Below are 20300 nucleotides of genomic sequence, written 5' to 3'. Positions count from 1 at the left end.
CAGCAGCAAGTTACTTTGAAAAATTTAACAGTAATATTTGTGTAGGGAATTTGGAGGTCGGGGCATAGTTTGCCCCCCATAACTTTTCTTTCTTTTTTAGGGAGGGGGGGGGGGCATTTGCCACTTTGGCACTTCCCCTTGGATCCGCACGTGGTTTCCGATGTCTCCGCTCGTGCCACGCGCTTCTTTTGCCTCCTGTCGCCCCGCCCCGCCCATCCGCCCCGTCCGCCCCGCCCGCCGGCGACAGCGGGCGGCAGGCATTCCTGGCAGGATCGTCCGCCGCGCCCCGCGGCGTCCGTCATGTTTTATTTATCGGCGCGACGATGCGTCGTATTTGCCGTGCGGCGGCAGACCCGGCGCGGCGACCCCGCGGCGATCCAGGCTAATTATCGTGGCTGCTCCAGGACATAGAGTCCGGCGCTCTTCACACAGGTCCGGACAGAGAAGCAGTGGGGGACGGGGAAGGCCGGTGCAGCTGAGCTTGGGCTGGCGAGGCGGTGTATGAAACGTGGCTGCTTACCATTCTCTTCTTCAATCTCCGCCATGTTGTGATGCTCTCTCTATGGCTTCCTGTTTGCTTCTCCTCTCTCTCTCCCCCTCTCTCTCCCTCTCTCCCCCCTCTCTCTCTCTCCCCCTCTCCCTCTCCCCGACCGGTCCAACGCGAACCCACACACCGGCGCCGGTCCGGACCCCGTCCCGCACCCTCGGCGCCCTCGGTACTAATTGAGCCCGCCGCCGCTCGTTATGCGCTCGTTGCAGCGTCGCCGCGCTAATGAGGGGGACATCAGCCGAAAGGCACCGCCCGGCTCATGCGCGACGGTAACGACCGCCCCGCGTCTGGCGCTAAAGACACGCTCCAATAGCGCGCTGCTGACTGGTGGCCGCCCCAGCGGAAGAGGGCAGCTGGGGTCTTGTTTTTTCTGTTTGCTGCGTATTGAGCTAGTCAGCGGTCAAGACGCTGTAGAGTCTCTCGGCGGAGCTCGGTCCAGTGTCGGCGGGCAAGGCGCTGTAGAGTCTCTGGGCGGGGCTCGGTCCGGTGTCAGCGGTCAAGGCACTGTAGGGTCTCTCGGCGGAGCTCGGCCCAATGTCAGCGGTCAAAATGCTGTAGAGTCTCTCGGCGGTGGTCCAATGCCAGCGACCAACACATCTGTAGAGTCCCGGCGGAGTCTGATCCAGTGCCAGCGGTCAAGACGCTGTAGAATCTCTCGGCGGCGGTCTAATGTCAGCGGTTAAGACGCTGTAGAGTCTCTCGACGGCGGACCGATGTCAGCGGCCAAGACATCTGTGAGACATAGAGTCTCTCGGCGGAGCTCGGTCCAATGTCAGCGATCAAGGCGCTGTAAAGTATCTCAGCGGTGACCCAGTGTCAGCACCCGAGACATCTGTGGAGTCTCTCGGCGGAGGCTGGTTCAATTCCTCCTAGCCTACAGTGATGTTCCATTAAGTTAATGTGCCGTTTCAATTCAGCTGCTGCCGGTCACTATGTGCAGGACTCTTGCGCCGTCCCTGATCGCCGTAGGTCTCTGCATAACTTCTCCAGTCCTCGCTGTATCCCTGATTAGCAACGCTCCCTGCCTCGTCGCGTTTCGAGCTCAGTTCTCAAGGCGCTACTCTAATTTCGTTCCGGCCGGGGTGTGCAGTGCCATCCATCACCGGCGCTCGTTTATTCATGGCTTCATTAACGCCGGGCCGGGACGGAGCGAGCGCGCTGGCGAACGGCTGATGATCGCCCACCGTGCCGGAGAACGACCGGAGACCGCCCGTCGCGCCGGCCTAGTCGGGTCACGGGACCGCGGCCTGTCGGCACATCGACGGACCGCGCCACCCCGTCGGCATGTGACGATGGGCGCCTGTGAGAGCGCCATCTACCGAGAGATTGGAGCTGGCCTCCGCTCGGCTCGGGGACGGGGCGTCCTCTGCTGAAGCCCACCACGAGAGTGGCGCAGGGGTGTGAAACGGACGGCTCTGCGGCTGGGTCGTAGAAATTAATGATTTCTGCCCTTTGTTACCGTGCAGAGGCGCTCTTACAGCCAAATTTACGACATTCTTTGGATGATTCAGGGTAAAGTAGAGGCCGTAAGGGCGGGACAAGGCAAAACCAAGGGCGAGTTGCCATGTTTTCGTCGATTGGTATCTTCGGTTAGAAGGCTGGTTTGGGCATATTAGGAGACAGCTGTCTGAGGCCGGCGGCTGCCACTTCAGGGCCAGTGTACCAGTTGCTATGATCATTGAAACTCCGTCATACCCGACGTTAGCAGGTCGCCGATGGTGGCACCAACTGGTCGAGAGCTTCGCGCGTAGCTCCGTCCCCGGCCGGTTCTAACATTATGTTACAAATGATCACCGATTACGTCCACGTCCACGTCCCATTCGTGGTAAGCCTCCGATACTGCCGGCCGTGTCTAGAAAGACGCCGGCTAGAAAGCGCCGATCCCGCAATAGTCGAAGAACACGACATTGTAAAAATGCAGATTTCAGATGCAGTAGGACCCGCAAGCCGTTTACCGGCATTCTTCGGCGCACCTCAATGCATGTCTAGTATCGGGCATGTAAACCGGTCTCCTCACCTAACCAGCCGGCTGTACCGAACCATCCCTCTCTGGGGCTCGTGACTCGGTACCACAAGGGCGGACTGTGTGCGGCGTGCAGCCGTGTCGACAGAGCGGTGTCTATTCACTCGGCACGTCCACGTCCACAGTCACGTCATCCCATGACAGATGGTCCGTCACCCTCCGGCGGCGATGACGGGCGGGTCAGTGGAGGACGGCCTTTTTGCCGCTGCGCTGGGCGCCAGGCGGAGCGTTAGCATGCGGGTCGGGGCCGCGCTGCCACAGAGCCCGCCGAGCCAGAGTGACCACGCACCAGAATGACCCCGCACCAGAGTGGCCCCGCCGCCACTGGGCCCGCCGTGCCAGAGTGACCCTGCACCAGAGTGACCCCGCCGCCACTGGGCCCGCCGCGCCAGAGTGACCACGCGCCAGAGTGACCCCGCACCAGAGTGGCCCCGCACCAGAGTGGCCCCGCCACAGAGCCCTCTGTGCCAGTGGCCCGCTGCGCCGGCGCAGCGAAGCCCGGCTATCACTCGGCTATCGGGTTGATATGCACGCTGTACGTACAGCCAAGGAAACGGGTGTGTCCCAGATGGGATCCTGTCCTCCGCTGTCACTTTACCTTTCGTATGGTTTATTCGCGGAGAGTAATACTGAGTCTGTATGTTTCAGATAGTGATATGGCATCCACCGGTGACCTGGGGCCACGCCGACCTCGCCTGGATGACCTAAGGCCACACCTAACCTGCGTCATCTGTGCCGGCTACTTCATCGATGCCACCACCATTGTTGAATGCCTGCACACATGTAAGTGTCATGTGACAGCGCAAATCGTCATGAGTTGACAGTCCCCAGCCCGCTACATTGTGCCACCTTGGCTCCGCTCTGTTCCCAGCCCACTACACTGTGCTACCCCGGCTCCGGCCCTGTCTCCAGCCCACTACAGTGTGCCACACCGGCTCCGGCCCTGCCTCCAGCCCACTACAGTGTGTCACACCGGCTCCGGCCCTGTCTCCAGCCCGCTACACTGTGCCACACCGGCTCCGGCCCTGTCTCCAGCCCACTACTGTGTGCCACACCGGTTCCGGCCCCTTTCCCAGCCCACTACACTGTGCCACACCGGTTCCGGCCCCTTTCCCAGCCCACTGCAGTGTGCCACCCGGCTCCGGCCCTGTTCCCAACCCACTACAGTGTGCCATCCCCGCTCCGGTCCTGTTCCCAGTCCACTACACCGTGCCACACCGGCTCCGGCCCCTTTCCCAGCCCACTACTCTGTGCCACATCGGCTCCGGTCCCGTTCCCAGCCCACTACAGCGTGCCACCCCGCCTCCGGTCCCTTTCCCAGCCCACTACAGTGTGCCACCCCGGCTCCGGCCCTGTTTCCAGCCCACGACAGTGTGCCACCCCGGCTCCGGCCCCTTTCCCAGCCCACTACACTGTGCCAAACCGGCTCCGGCCCCGTTCCCAGCCCACAACAGTGTGCCACCCCGGCTCCGGCCCCGTTCCCAGCCCACTACACTGTGCCACTCCGGCTCCGGCCCCTTTCCCAGCCCACTACACTGTGCCACACCGGTTCCGGCCCCTTTCCCAGCCCAGTACACTGTGCCACTCCGGCTCCGGCCTGTCCTCAGCCGACGCCCGAGGCTGGCGCGGCTGCCGCGCCGTATCGATTGGTCGGCTGAAATGAATGGGCAGTCGGCGCGGCCCGGAGCTCGGTTGACCTCAAGGCCGCAGCGGTCTGGGCCGGGGCACCGTCGTCGACCAGTATGCGTATGTAGGGGAGAATTGCTACATATGTAGCCATTGTCTCGAAATGAAAAAAGGAGAGCTGGGATTAACGTTCGCTGCTTTCCACACAACGCCTTGGACAGATGATAATTTTCTCGGAGTTGCTTGCCGCTACTTGGGTCAGCCAACTGCAACTCGAAACTAGCAAATGATCGCCGTTGGTGAAGTGCAGTAGAGGCGTGCAGCTGCGAACTTTGTCCATTGACGGGGCCCAATGCCGTGAACCTCGGCGTGTGCCAGCGTCTGACGGGGCCCAATGCCGTGAACCTCGGCGTGTGCCAGCGTCTGACGGGGCCCAGATGCCGTGAACCTCGGCGTGTGCCAGCGTCTGACGGGGCCCAATGCCGTGAACCTCGGCGTGTGCCAGCGTCTGACGGGGCCCAATGCCGTGAACCTCGGCGTGCGCCAGCGTCTGACGGGGCCCAATGCCGTGAACCTCGGCGTGTGCCAGCGTCTGACGGGGCCCAATGCCGTGAACCTCGGCGTGCGCCAGCGTCTGACGGGGCCCAATGCCGTGAGCCTCGGCGTGCGCCAGCGTCTGACGGGGCCCAATGCCGTGAACCTCGGCGTGCGCCAGCGTCTGAGTCACCTTTCCCTCAGCCATGAGTCGGACACAGCTGTGAATCGTTTCGTAGTTAACAGCGGCGAACTTTTAGCAGTAGGCTGCCAACCGTTTCACCCATGCACAGCGCGCGTTTTTATCTGGCCACTGGGGCCCCTTTGTTTGCCATCCGCGTTGCAACGCCCTACGTCCTCTGCACTTAAATAGCCTCCACACACAACCCACTTGCTCCCGCCTAAGCTCATCCCGTGTTTTCATTGGTCGCCGAGCTGTGCCCCCCTCCCCTCCCCTCCCCCTGCATTGGCACGGATACCGCTGACTCGGCGCGTGGCGCGCGTGTCTGTCCAGGGACACGTGTGGGGATGGGCAGCACGTGCCGCGAGGGCGGACACACGGGGCCGGCTGCGCGACGCGCGCTCGGCCTCATTAATGTAAACGCTCACGATTGGTAACGATGGCTATCTGGCCGCCTCCTCTGCCTATCTAGGGGGGGGGGAGGGGATATACCGCGGTCACGTGTGCTGGAGGGAGAGGGTGTTGACACGCAGGCGGTAACCGAAGCGGAGCAGAGAAGGAGGCCGCGAAGTTGGTGTTGTTGGCCGCCGTTGGTCGCACGCGCTGCTCTTTAATGGTAACGCGTTTGCGCACGCGGCGTGACCAGCAGGGCCGCTGGGACGCGGACTCATGGTCGATCGGTGCCAGCGCAAGGTCTTCCTCACACTAGCCCTCCGTGCCAGCGCAAGGTCTTCCTCACACTAGCTCTCCGTGCCAGCGCAAGGTCTTCCTCACACTAGCTCTCCGTGCCAGCGCAAGGTCTTCCTCACACTAGCTCTCCGTGCCAGCGCAAGATCTTCCTCACACTAGCTCTCCGTGCCAGCGCAAGGTCTTCCTCACACTAGCTCTCGGTTTCAGTTTGTCGTTCCTGCATACTACGCCACCTTGCAGCCAGCAGCTACTGTCCCGTGTGTGACGTCATGATACACAGGACCAAGGGCTCCACCAGTCTCAGGTAAGGGGGCGTTATGGCCGAGGGGCTGGCGTAATGGCCGAGGGGCTGGCGCGTCGGACTCCCTCGTGTGTGTGGTAGGGGGGGGGGGGAGGCGAATAATCATGATAACGATTCACGATTACGCCATGATCCCTAATGGCTAATATGGCCAAAGCAGTCACTAGCGCTCCATTAAAGGGGCGTGACGACGTGCTCCACGTTCCCTTAAAAAAGTCTCGTGTAGCTAACATCCGAATAAAACTTTGTGCAAATGATTGTCTAAGATCTCAGGTCCACGTCTTCTCAGCGCGTTGATGAGCCAGGGAAAGTCTGGCTAGGACAGAGGACTGTTGCTGCCAAGACAGCGGGCAGATCTCACTAGGGCAGAGGACTACTACTGCCAGGACAGCGAGCAGGTCTGACTAGGACAGAGGACTGTTACTGCCAAGACAGCGAGCAGGTCTGATTAGGACAGAGGACTGTTGCTGCTAGGCCAGTGAACAGGTCTGACCAGGGCAGGGACTGTTGCTGCCAAGACAGGGGGGTCACCACATGGGCTCGTCGCGCTAGGATGGACGATGCCATCGGTGTCTGTCAGGGGCGTACACAGGTCTGGATGGACGATACCATCTGTGTCTGTCAGGGGCGTACACAGGTCCGGATGGACGATACCATCTGTGTCTGTCAGGGGCATACACAGGTCTGGATGAACGATACCATCTGTGTCTGTCAGGAGCGTACACAGGTCCGGATGGACGATACCATATATGCCTGTCAGAAGCGCACACAGGTCAGGATGGGCCATACCATCGGGGTCTGTGAGGGGCGACAAAGAATTTCGCACTGGGGTTCGGGGTGGGGAAAACCAAGTTTTGTGCGGACCCTTACCCCCGGCAGCTAGAAATATCAATACACTCCTGGTATCTGTTGCCTAGGCCAACTTTTCCGCACCAGTAGCCCTATCTCGGAAGAGTGCTGATGTACCTTTCTGAATGATAACTCGCCCAGCAATTAGCGTCGGGTTGATCGGAACCCTTGTTTGGTGGCATCTGACGCAGCTTGACGGTCCGCCACGTGGGGGCCGGCTTTGTTGCTGACCGACGGCGTTTGTGATCAGCGCTGGTCGAGACATACAGAGCGAGTCTCGCCAGCGGCAGCCGCTGTTGTGCGCACCCACCGGCAGCCTCTGCCGTACGCGCCCACCGGCAGCCTCTGCTGTACGCACCCACCGGCAGCCTCTGCTGTACGCACCCACCGGCAGCCTCTGCCGTACGCACCCACCGGCAGCCTCTGCTGTACGCACCCACCGGCAGCCTCTGCTGCACGCACCCACCGGCAGCCTCTGCTGTACGCACCCACCGGCAGCCTCTGCCGTACGCACCCACCGGCAGCCTCTGCTGTACGCACCCACCGGCAGCTTTGCCGTACGAACCCACCGGCGGCCTCTGCCGCACGCACCCACCGGCAGCTTCTGCTGTACGCACCCACCGCGACCCTCACTGAACCGAGCTGCCCGGCACGCCCCGTTAGCTCAGGCTGTTTGCGGTGACGCGGCCACCCCTCGTTCGCTGCGGTTTTCCGGCGACTGGCCGGGCTGATGGATCAATTTTGGTTTTTCGGCCGGGTCCCACCCCTGGATCTCCCAGGCTGCCATCGGCCAACTGTTGTCCCCAGCTGAACCCTCGGGTGCGGTGCTGGACCATGTGTGCAGCGATGGGCGCGGCCATCACCTCGTCCTTCCGATTCGTTATCGGCAAAATCGGACGGAGAAACCAAAGCTTTACTTTCATTGTCTCACCAAAATAACACAAATCACTTATTCCTATGTTCTTTGTGCACAGGAAGCTTTGCTTTACAGTTTCAGCGGAGGGCAATGTAGAAGCAAACTGCTTTGCAAGAACATGATTACTGCTCTTTATGTTTTTAATTACTTGTTAATAAGCGGAAGAGGCATTTGCCTTCTAGTTGGACCGTGATTTCAGCGCATAATAATTCTATATTTGTCTTCCAGTGAAGCAGGCATCCCCGAAAAATGCTTATCACTTTATAACAAAAGTGAAATAGTGCCATTGACTACCTTAAGAATTTGGGGCAAGTGATGCAATGTTCTCCAAACTGCCACCATTCTATCATATATCAGGTATTTCAGCCAGCCGTGGCCTCTCGCTCTTCTGTTTCAGTCTTAGTTGCAAATGAACCCAGATCACGACCGAATTCTTTTCTGTATTTCAGGGCAGACCGCATCCTCCAGACCATGGTGTACAAACTAGTCCCGGGCCTCTTCAGAGATGAGATGAAACAGCGGAGACAGTTCTACGAGATGAAACCCTACGCAGGTGAGTTTGTGCCTACTTCACCACCTTCTTGGTTATTTTTCATGGTCAACATTCTGTCGCAGCGCTTCTTAGTGTGACATGGTTGGTCACATCTCGCCCAGTGGGCGAAAGCCGCGCCTCCGGCCTTGTGGCGGGCCACTGGCCCTGGGCCTAGCCTCAGCACGTGTCTTGGTCGCGCCGGTCCTTGCCCCGCCTGTCCAGATGGCTATCTTCAATAGCCAATTTATCGGCGGCGGAGTCGTGGTCCGCTGCAGAGTGTCTGCAATCATACGGGTGCCGGCCGCGGCCGGGGCGGCGCCGGCTCAGTCCGGCGAGGCCTCACACTGATTTAGTGGCGTCCAGCTGACGGCGAGGAGCCCGGCTCCAAGTGGCACGTGCTAATGGCTCTCACGACGCGCCGCCGTGATGTATGCCGATGACGTTTTGTTTGTGGGGCCCTCGGCTCTGGCCGACCGCCTAGAAATTTCTGCTCGATAATTTAGAAGCTCGGAAACATGCTTTCCTTGTCTTCTTTAGTTCTTTGGCTATCTATTTCCACTCCCGTTACCGCTGTTCTCTCTCTCTCTCTCTCTCTCTCTCTCTCTCTCTCTCTCTCTCTCTCTCTCTCTCTCTCTCTCTCTCTCTCTCTCTCTCTCTCTCTCTCTCTCTCTCTCTCTCTCTCTCTCTCTCTCTCTCTCTCTCTCTCTCTCTCTCTCTCTCTCTCTCTCTCTCTCTCTCTCTCTCCTCTCTCCTCTCTCTCTCTCTCTCTCTCTCTCTCTCTCTCTCTCTCTCTCTCTCTCTCTCTCTCTCTCTCTCTCTCTCTCTCTCTCTCTCTCTCTCTCTCTCTCTCTCTCTCTCTCTCTCTCTCTCTCTCTCTCTCTCTCTCTCTCTCTCTCTCTCTCTCTCTCTCTCTCTCTCTCTCTCTCTCTCTCTCTCTCTCTCTCTCTCTCTCTCTCTCTCTCTCTCTCTCTCTCTCTCTCTCTCTCTCTCTCTCTCTCTCTCTCTCTCTCTCTCTCTCTCTCTCTCTCTCTCTCTCTCTCTCTCTCTCTCTCTCTCTCTCTTTCACTCTCTCTCTCTCTTTCGTGGATCAACTGATCAAACAATACTCCCTGAGTTACGCTGGCCATACGCTGGGAGCGGTGTGGGAGCTCTGGGAGGTACGCCGGGTTGCTGAATGTAGCCGGCCGACCCCGGCACAAGTCACCGTTTAACGCCTGCACAGAACATGGCGGATCTGAGGCAGACACTGACCGAGCAATCGGCAGTCCGGCGCGGGAAGGGCAGAGGTGGTGCCGAAAGGCGGCCGCTGATCAAAGGGGCAATAGACTTGCGGTTTTGTTGGCGCGTAATGAATTTGTCAGAATTCGACGGGAAATTTTAGTTTGGTACAGCATAAGCTGTTTTTCCAGAATCGGGCGTTCCAGATCTTACCATATTTCTCCGTATGCGGATAGGTGTATTCCAGACCCTGGAGCTAACGCTGCCACCTTTGCAGACCCGGAGCTGCCTGGCTGGGCCAAGGGGGACGTGGACTCGTTCGTGCCGCACGTCTACACGGCCGACGAGGACGTCCACGTCCGGCTGGCGCTCTTCACCGCCGACCGGTACGTTCATCACGTGACCTAACGGGCCCGTCGGCCGGCGGCTGCGCCGCCGCGCCGGGCTGTCGGGAGCGATGTCGCGTGACGCTAGTCATGTGTGACAGTGGTGCTTTACGACGCACTCAGCTACTGAGCCTATATGGTGCCGCCTGCCTGTCACCCTGGCATGAAGGGCGGTCACTGCAGGGTGATGCCAGTAAGCGCGAGACCAGGCCTGCTGTTGGACAATCGGTCTGAGGACTGACTGTGTGGACAATCAGTCTAAAGGCCGGCTGTGTGGACAATCCATCTGGGGCTGGCTGTGCGTCTGGTCTGACAGAAGCTGACTTTTCCGTCAACCTCTTGGGTAGCACACTGTCATGCTGATCTCGAAGCTGATTGGGGCCAGCCAGGGAGCTGGTTGTCGAGGCGGTCAGGAAGCTAGCTGTATATCGAGTGGGTTGCAGAGCTGGGCTGCATGCTGAGTCATTAAATGATGGGACGGTAGCAGGTTGGGATGGAAGTCGGCGTGCGGTGCGGTCCTCAGCACCGGGCGATCTGTCCCGTGGTGGTCGCAGCACCGGGCGATCTGTCCCGTGGTGGTCGCAGCACCGGGCGATCTGTCCCGTGGTGGTCGCAGCACCGGGCGATCTGTCCCGTGGTGGTCGCAGCACCGGGCAATCTGTCCCGTGGTGGTCGCAGCACCGGGCGATCTGTCCCGTGGTGGTCGCAGCACCGGGCGATCTGTCCCGTGGTGGTCGCAGCACCGGGAGATCTGTCCCGTGGTGGTCGCAGCACGTGCACTGACCTTTGGCCCATGAGCCGGCGTCGATTTGGCCGATCACGTTTCCTGCACGCAATGGAAGGCAAACAGGGTCGCCCCGTTATGTGTGTGGGCGGGCTGGCCGCCATAACTAGCGTTAAGGTTCGGCTTCGTACTCAGCTGAACCAGCAGCGAACCAAACAATGCTGACGCTACCGTGCAGGGCTTGCGGGGCCAGCTCCGAGGAGTCGGGGAAAGAGCCGTCTGAAGCCGTACCCCCGGCGCGCTACCTGCGCTGTGCGGCCCGTACACCGCTCACCGTGCTGCAGAAGTTTGTCCGGACCAAGTTCCAGCTATCCCCAGTTGTGCAGGTGAGTGTGATGAGGCGTTTGCGTCCTCCGATTGGTCACCTGGTGCACCTGTCGCCTGTCCAGCTACTTAACACCTGATATAAAGGCTCAAACGCGACCGAGTATTGGGCTTTAAGGTCTACGCTTAACATTCAGCTCCAAACCCAGTACATCAACCAAGACGGTCAGGAGCCGTACGAAGAAACTCCATACCACGGTTGAATCGTTGCTGACCGAGTCATTAAAGCTTTAGTTTTCTCCACCAGTGCCCGCAGGTTTAGGAAGAGAGACGACAGGCCGGGCCTCGAGCACGTAGCGACGCAGTGTGTTGCCGGCAGGTCCAGCTAATCTATGGGGAGCATGTTCTTCCGGAGGACATCAGCCTGATGGACCTGGGCTTCATGTACCGCCCGACGCAGGTTAGCGAGTCATTGCTGTCATCATGGCATGAATGTGTGAATAAAGTGGTTTCGACGCACAACCCTACCACGTCCGTAGGTGTTTCGTGCTCGTGTAGGCGAAGCGGAAAATGCGGAGTGCGCTCCTGTTTTTTTACGGGGGATTTGAATGGGTGTGAATTTGAACACACGTTTTGCTTTACGTCGCAGGATGAATGCGTCACTTCATTTCCAAAAGCGTTTGCTCCATAACTTTAAAATGTACAGATGGAGGTCGGTGCACGGGATGGTTTCTTGATACGTGCATAACCGTGCTGTTCTCTCAGGGTCACGGCAGTGCACTTTTCAGCTAGCAACCACTTGTTTGCGCTTAGTATCGTCCGCTATCATCTGTTAATCCTATGACTGCAAATGCCTCAAACAGGAGGCCGCATCAGCCGTCTCTTGAGCTGTCGGTCGTGCTCAGTGGGCCGGCGCCAGAGCGCAAACTCTCGACACATGCGAAGCGCTTCTCAAGTGCAAGTCACCGCCGCAATCAAAATCCTTGAACGTTCCCATCATGGCCCATCATCTCCCTCGGCGCCCTTTCAAGTCCGTGCAACAACATTGTCAAGAATCCCGACAGCGTCGTGCTGCCGTTTTCCGGGCCGTCCGCCCTTCAGGGCCTGCCGCCAGACCGGCCGGCGGACCGCGGCATCCGCATTATCATGCTCGGGAGCCGTTCCGCTGGCGCGCTCACGCCGCGCCGCCCGCGCGCGGCCGCAGCCGGCCGGCCGGCACGTCCCATTGTCGTGCCGCGGCGCGTGTGAAATGACCACGGGCCGCCGGCGCCGCCGCGCTCGCCTCGCGAGCGAAAACACGCCGGGCGCCGCGCCGCATGAAAATGCAATGAGGGTGGGGTGCGAACGTCGTTTGGCGGACGGATTGATTTTCACGCCCCATTGCCGCCAGCCGCACCCGTCACTCCAACTGGCGGCTGGCCGGCACATCGCTCACGATCCCCTGCCCCGGTTACAGGGCGCTCCGGTCCGGTTGGCGTACCGCTTCGTGAGGAAGCGTCCTGCCGCCTCGCGGCCGCCGGAGGTGGCGGGGGAGCCTGCCGCGAAGCATCCGAGGATAGGACCTGCGGAGCTGAAGCGGCCCGTGGTCCTCCTGGAGCGGATGTTCGACGCCGACGACGAGGAGCCGTCGTCGCCGCAGGTGGTGGAGGACATCATCGCCAGCCTGGACGCGGAGGAGGAGCCCGGCGGCCTTGCCCAGAACAGAGCAGCTCGACCTCCTGGCGATCTGACGGACTACTTGGCGGCGCATGACGACAAGGTCCTCTGTTCGTCCTCCGGACGCTGTGTTGAGCCCTCCACGGACTGCGATGGTCCCTCCGCAGCGGCTAGTGACGCAAGAGAGGCTGGCGTCGGTGATCCCTCCGCAGCGGCTAGTGACGCAAGAGAGGTTGGCGTCGGTGATCCCTCCGCAGCGGCTAGTGACGCAAGAGAGGCTGGTGTCGGTGATCCCTCCGCGTCGGCTAGTAACGCAAGGGAGCCTGGTGTCGGTGATCTCTCCGCAGCGGCTAGTGACGCAAGGGAGGCTGATGTCGGTGATCTCTCCGCAGCGGCTAGTGACGCAAGAGAGGCTGGTGTCGGTGATCCCTCCGCGTCGGCTAGTGACGCAAGGGAGCCTGGTGTCGGTGATCCCTCCGCGTCGGCTAGTGACGCAAGAGAGGCTGATGTCGGTGATCTCTCCGCAGCGGCTAGTGACGTGAGGGAGGCTGGTGTCGGTGCCGGTGATGACAGCACGTGCTCTTCGGAAGTGGGCATACACGCGCTGAGCGAGGACGCCCTCACTCGGTCTCAGGAAGAGATGAGCCTGGCAGACAGCGGCAGGTGCTCGTCAGCCAGTGACGCAGACGCGACGGACAGTGAAGCGGCTGTCGGTCTGAGCTACGCGGCGAATAGTGACGCACTCGCCGAGGATTGCCATCACATGGTCGAATCCAATGGTGTTTCAGTGACGTCCAAAGAAGCTCTCGCGAACTGTGAAAGAGATCACTCCGCTTGTCACATCGTCAGTGAGGGTGTGAACAACGAATCGGGGTCCGACTTTGCTGGGAAAATGTCACGTACTGCAAAAGTTCAACACTACGAGGGGCGTGATGAGACAGGGAATGTGTCCAGCAGAACAATCCACCCAGCGAGAAGTGACGTTGTGGCCATGCCTGATAACACTGGCGACGATAATCACGTGAAACGAAACGGAGAAGCAACAGGTGGCCTGCTCGTGGTGTCTGAAGGAAGCAGCAAGAATGGGCGACGCGACGAGCAAACGACCGCCCATCTGGAGGCGTCCGGGGAGGATTGTGAAGCGGGTGCGGAGGTCAGCGAGCACGACACCGAAGCGGCTGGCGGCACCACTGCATCCAGTGTCCCGCCCTCGAACCCAACAAGGGAACCTAAGGATGGCTGCGATGTCCGTAGGGGATCACCCCAGCAGGCCAGTCCCTCCACCATTCCTGAACCTGACCACTCCGCGCCGTCTGGGCTCGCTAAGAAACCTGACCTCGCCAGGGTCACTGCGGGCCCTGAGACAGTTCCCTCCAGGCCCTCCGTGTCGTGCTCCACCCAGGCAGCGGAGCCGCAGGGACAGCGTCTCACCCCTCCGACAAAGGTGGACTGCTCCGTGCAGACCGTGCCCGCGGCACGAGTGAGGAAGGTGTCCAAAGAGAGGTCTGTGTTTTACACCGACGCAAGGAACAACTCATCGCTTGGTCATCCTGTTACTTCACAACGGAATTCGCTGAAAAGTTTGGCACCAGCGTTGGCTGGTCGTGGACCGCGAAGCGAAAGGGACACGACGTGCAGGACAAGACCACCACCTGCTATGGTACCGCAACCGCTCGGTGGTAGTGCCTTGGACGAACCTGATTTCAAGGGACGGAACGGACTGCCGACGCCGACAGAGTGCGATGAAACATTACCAAATGAACGAGCGCCGAAAGTCATTCCAAAGAAGAATCCCACAACAGTGCTTAAGATTCCATACGCATCTGCCAGAAAATACAGCCTAGCGACGTCGGAATCAGCAAAAATCTCTGAAATGTATCCCATAACTAAACTCATGGACTTCAAAATGGCCGAAAACCGCCCTAGCAGTCCCAACATGTCTAGCGGAAAGCTATCTAATGACTTCATGCAGTATTTCAGAGAAATACGCGGAGCTCCAGGAAGCACGACCAAATCCTTCGATAAGCACTACAAGACCCCCACTGGAGTTCCTCTTGATCTTTCCACACACGTGGAGAAGACGGCTGTCGCTGATTCGACATCGACACTCGGGAAGCCATCGTCTCCTGCACTCAAGTCAAAGCCGCGGAAGCGCAAGCCAGCAAAGGCCCAGGGCACTCAGACGATACACTCAATTGTGAACAGTCTTTCTCGGTCTCACCAGATATCACTAACGCCCATTCCCTCCGCCTCGGCAGGAACACAGGCCACTCCATCTCCGAAGGCCTCGGCTCCAAAAGAGCACCGTTCAACACCCTGCGCACCGATGCCCGTGCCGTTCCCCTGGACGCCCTCCTCTTTGGCTCCGAACAACCTTTACTCGGCTCCGCTGCATGTCAACACGAGCATGGCCAGCCGCTTGGGCTACGACATGGCCATGCGAAATCTGCTGACACTCTCCCACATGGCCATGGCCCAGGGCGGTGTGGTCCGTCCGCCCATGTTTCCGATGCAGGCCATGTTCCCGCCTCGGCCCAAGAGCCAGGACTTCCACCCGATCCCAGACCCGTCGCTGCTGCGGCAGCAGTCCGAGGCGCGGATGGGGGCCGCCTCCAAGAAGGCGTCGCCGACGGCGGGCACCACGGCTCCGCAGCTGCGGACTCCGACCGCGCTCACGTCGGCCTCGATCCAGCACATGGAGGACCTGACGCGGACGCTGGGCAAGCGGCCCGAGAAGCAGCGTCACTCTGTCACTGTGACGGCCGTACCCTCCCGCCAGTGACGTCAGCCGGGCGGCCCGGGTGCAGGCCGACGCCAGTGCCGCAGGCCGCCAGACCCTTGGTCGGTCGATCGACACCCGACACCAGCCGCGGGCGCCCCGGCTGCAGGCGGTGACGTCACACTCGCCGGGTTTTGCCTGTCGTCGGTTATCGCAACGCTTCGCCGATGACGTCACCCGAGTGGCCGGCCGCCTCGGTCTGCTGCCGCCCGCGCACGCGTACCGGCGAGCGGCGCGGCGAGGTCGGGCGCGTGGGCCCGAGTACCCCAGGGTCAGCGACCCGGCGGGCCAAGAATGGCGCGCCGGTACTGGACACAACCTGAGGCCAGCGACGGGGCAGCAGGCAGCGCACGCTTGGCGCGACGTCCCCGGTGCAGACTGGGCGCCGGCGGCTCCCATTACGTGAGTGTCAGCATCCTGCGTTTACAGTGATGGCTAGGTTCATGCAACGACATGCCTTGAAGACAAATTTTGACGCATACCTTGCTGTTCTGTAAAGATGTTCTATGCATATTGAACCCAAAAATAATTACTGTCTGAAAGATGTCATTTGCCGAAAGGAGCTGTGGAAGTGTGCAAGTGCTACCTCGAGCTTATGCTGTAAAATAGCTTGTAGCGTAAAACAGTGATGCGTACCTAGCAACGCATCGGCAATGAACGCGCACCTGTCCGTCGAATGCGTAATTGCATTCCTTCAAAAAACGATGCGTGGACATAGATGGGAGAGGGAGGCGTGGCTAGATCTCAGCGAGTGCGACATTCTATGCCCGATCTTGACGAGGCTCGTAACGAGACGAGTTAGACGAGACTCGGATAAGTTGCGGTTTTATAGCGTTCGATGTTCGACGTTTGACGTTCGACGTCGTGCTGTCTCGGTGTTTGGCCGTGATAAAAATGACAGTTTTGTTCAGAATCTAACGCGGTGTTTGTTTTTCCAGTTACCTGCCTCCTAGAATGTTGTGACTGATGTCTTGCAATGCACATGCTTGAAGTTGTCATTGCTCATTGCGTATCGCTGATTTGAAGGCTTTTTCCATACCAGTGTCCGCTATCCTGCCGGTGCCAAACCACCAGCGTAGTACATGAGCGTCTGCAAATATGTAAATACATATGCAAGCGGAGCGGTATCGTCTTCCAGAGCAGCTATGTCAGCTGTGGGGCGTGTACCTCATCCGTGGGAAGACGTGCGGATGGCACATCGCGGAGGGATTATGGTCCAAGCGGAACGGTATCGTCTTCCAGAGCAGCCATGTCAGCTGTGAGGCGCATAACTCATCCGCGGGAAGACGTGTGGATGGCACACCGCTGAGGGATTGTGTATTAAGTTATGTGCTAGCTTAATTTCGGAGTGCAGTTACTCACGCTGATGGCGTTGTCGAGACCGTCAACACAGTTACCTAGTGCGCAAAGCCATAAGGTCGACGCTTCGCCGAATCCGCCACTTAAAGCCAACACACGCAGGCTGCAGGAGCTATCGAAGCGATGACGTGAAGGCCATGCAAGAGACCAAGTAGGTAGCAGGAGCGGGGCATGCGGACAATCGGCCCAAATTGCGTTTTGACGACTAGAAAGGAGAATTGCTGACAGCGTTAACAGCAACCAAGAGGGATGACGACACCGCACAATTTGCATTTAAGCTGTTCTCGGACGTCCGTGGCAGGGTGACGTTTTTAGCATTCTGTCAACCAAATCAAATGTTCTGCGACCACGTTGCCACTCTCCGGGTTCGATGTCAAAACATTCACAAATGTGACAGCCGACATTTACCGTTACAATAAGTTGCTGCCACGCTGGTCTCACCTCTCTGATAGAGACCTCCGTCACTAACGCTCACGTCGAGGCGGCATCCACCGTAGCATCCTCGCGACGCGGCCTGTGCGCTCCGGGCGCCTGACCTGACCTTAGAGGGCGCGGTAATGTGGAGCGCTCCGGGCACCTGACCTGACCTCAGAGGGCGCGGTAATGTGGATCGCTCCGGGCACCTGACCTGACCTCAGAGGGCGCGGTAATGTGGAGCGCTCCGGGCACCTGACCTGACCTCAGAGGGCGCGGTAATGTGGAGCGCTCCGGGCGCCTGACCTGACCTCAGAGGGCGCGGTAATGTGGATCGCTCCGGGCACCTAGCCTGACCTCAGAGGGCGCGGTAATGTGGAGCGCTCCGGGCACCTGACCTGACCTCAGAAAGCGTCGTACTGTGTAGCCGTTCCTGGGCTGGTACACCAGCAACGGGAGGAGCTCCGCTCGCACGGTCGGCCGTGATAGCTGCCGGCGGTAGCCAGAGGCTAACACTTGCCATAGACTATGCGTCGACACTGTACGGCTCGGAGCCGCGGCTCGCTCCATTTCAAGAGGCGCTGTAGATAAGTCTGGTTAAAGGGAATGTTCCACATTTGAAGATATAGAAGAAAACATCGGATAAGAATTTTGCTGTTTAGTGGATATGCTTTCCAGTTCGTCATTGTTTGATCATTTCATCGTACCTTACACAGCATAGATTGAGAGCCAATTGACAGCCGTTTTATCTGGAAATCGTGCTCACAAACGCCAAATATGAGTGACTCGACAATTATACTTTTATTGGCCTTAATCGCCGCATGGTCAATGGAATGGCAGGATTCGAATGGCGTTATGGACGCCTGGGTAGCCTCAAAATAGACTGCCCGAAATAGTTTGCACATCTTCCCGGGCGTGTAGCTCAGAGACTAAAAGAGTTTAGGTCTTAAGAAGGTCAGGACTGTGAACTGCACCGAATGAACTTCAATATGGCTCTTTCAGTTCAAAACCTCATACTTATTTGGAACACTCCCTTTAAGCATCACAGTTATTCCGTGCTGTGCTCCCAATGCAATAACAGCACGCCACTTTGCACGTCCTAGAGAGCAAATAACGAAGCAACAGCATTAAAACGCATGACGAAAAATTACATCGCGCATGTACGTATTTCAAGTTTTACATATTTGCAATAAGCGCATAATTTTCTCAGAAGGAACAGCAGAATTTTTTTGATATTACGATTGTTACGATTGCTTCACTTTCACCAAATTTTCTAGGACTGATATGCCATCACACTAGTTAGCCTCTTTTACACTTCGGGTGATCCAAGTGAGCTTCCCAGTGTCACGTTCCTTGTCACCTAGGCCCGCGCACTCGCTACAGGTGGCTGTTGCAACAGCCTGCAGAGCTGGTCCTCTCCCTTAAACTAGTGATCACTTCAGGGGGCGCTGAGGGACCGTCCATCAATTACGATACCGCATTTTTCTCTCATCGTTCAACCTACTCTCCCCATAGTAGTAGCACTGGTTACGCTGGGTGCCCCCCGCCCCCCCCCCCTTCCCTCTGGGAACGCTGCTGGAGCATACGCTTCACAATTTTAGCATGATTTGCAACCGCGCCTGAGCGTAATGCAGCGCGGTTCGAAACTACTTCGTCCCGCAGCCAGTTGGCGGACGCTTCTTGATCGCCACATGGATAACGGAATGACGGAATTTGACCAACGTTTTTATGGCGTCATAAATGCTCGGATAACCTTGATATAGTCTGCACAAATAGTGTACAAGTTTTCGCGGGCGTACAGCTCAGAAATAAGAAGAGTTTAGGTCTTAAGATGGGAATGGCCGTGTGCTGCATGGAATGGTCTTCAAGATGCTAATTTCTTTAAAAAGCATGCAAAGTTAGAACACTTCCGTCACTCATGAAGCGCAGTAGATATATGTGGTCTGCTGACGAGCCATGACATCATCACCTTAATGGTCTGCCGTCAAGCCGCAAGGGGTCTGCTGTCAAACGGCAGCATTATTATCATGAGGGGACTGCCGTCAAGCCGCGAAGGGTCTGCTGTCGAGCCGCGACATTATCATCATGAGGGTACTGCTGTCAAGCCACGAGGGGTCTGCCGTCAAGCCGCGACATTATCATCATGAGGGGTCTGCTATCAGGCTGCAAGAGGTCTGCTATCAAGCCGTGAAATCTTCTTAACAAGAAGCTTGCGATGGAGCCGCGGCCTCGTCGTCATTGTAGCCGAATCACCACGTCGGGCCGCTAACGGCATCATGACAGCTGTAAAAGTTCCCAGCGAGCACATCCAGGCGGCTGTAAAGGCCTCAGCAGCAAATTGCCATCCCGCCACGGCACCGAATTTATGCCCTTCGTCGTTGGAACGTAATGAATATGTTATGGAGATAAGATAGGGACGCCTCAGACGAAGAAAAGTTACTGCTCTGTTATGAATGAGTTAGTAGTGCGTAATTGACCACTTGGATATGTTTTCGTGCAGCTGGACCCTGACCAAGAGACATAATTATAAGCGAGAACAAAAATGGCTCCAATGCCGAGAAGTGGATGTTATAGACAGCCATTAACCTGAACGGGTAGAAGATATCCATTTTTTAAAGTCGCAGCGATAATTGGAGGTGATAAAGTGCCATCGCCCAGAAAGTGTACAGGCATCCGTTTCTAAAACTCGCAGAGACAGTGTCCAAAACTGAGGTACGCAGATTGTTTGGGTTATCTCTTTCTCATAAATAGACGGCAACAACGTGGCGCGAGGATCCAGATGGTGTTATCCTTAAACATTATGTGTTTGTAAGCGACGTCGCACGATGATGGTTGTTACGTGCTCCTATTTCCTGGTAGGGCTGAAAGGGGTTTATTATTATAAACACGAATAACGAAAATGTGCTTGCGAGCCAGGGCAGTCGGAACGGAAGCTGGAATCGGGCAAATGACGACGGAAACCAGACAAGACCACGAACAAATTGCGCGTCTGAATGAATCGTATCGAGCGTGTGGTGTCTACATTCACTGCAACAATAAAACATCTTCTTTATCTGGCGGGTTTTCCTAAAAAACACAATTTTTCACATCTGAAGACCTCTGCATTAAATGAAAAATTCACCCTGACGTGATGTTTCCAGGGAGCATGCAAGCTTATTGCTCACCAGGGTCAATTAGGATATTATCCGATTAGTAAGTCAGATTGCTCGTAACTGCGCAGCTCGATGCCCACCCAATG

General features: G+C 57.8%; 1 protein-coding gene across 1 annotated transcript in view; it reads left to right on the top strand.

Moving 5' to 3' along the window:
* Positions 1-16410, top strand: part of LOC119110475 (uncharacterized) — a 30897-nt gene extending 14487 nt beyond the window's left edge. The window contains exons 2-8 of the mRNA XM_037234312.1: positions 3222-3356; positions 5812-5908; positions 8120-8223; positions 9698-9806; positions 10769-10916; positions 11234-11314; positions 12311-16410. Coding sequence (XP_037090207.1) covers positions 3230-3356; positions 5812-5908; positions 8120-8223; positions 9698-9806; positions 10769-10916; positions 11234-11314; positions 12311-15292 — 3648 coding nt within the window. The 5' untranslated portion in view covers positions 3222-3229 and the 3' untranslated portion in view covers positions 15293-16410. The remainder of the gene's footprint in view (positions 1-3221; positions 3357-5811; positions 5909-8119; positions 8224-9697; positions 9807-10768; positions 10917-11233; positions 11315-12310) is intronic.
* Positions 16411-20300: the final 3890 nt, after the last annotated feature.

Source organism: Pollicipes pollicipes, unplaced genomic scaffold, assembly GCF_011947565.3.
Source record: "Pollicipes pollicipes isolate AB1234 unplaced genomic scaffold, Ppol_2.1 Scaffold_7231;HRSCAF=8579_pilon_pilon_pilon, whole genome shotgun sequence".
Lineage (NCBI taxonomy): Eukaryota > Metazoa > Arthropoda > Thecostraca > Pollicipedomorpha > Pollicipedidae > Pollicipes > Pollicipes pollicipes.
The sequence above is the reverse complement of the archived record's forward strand: the minus strand, read 5'-3'. Positions and strand labels throughout refer to the sequence as shown.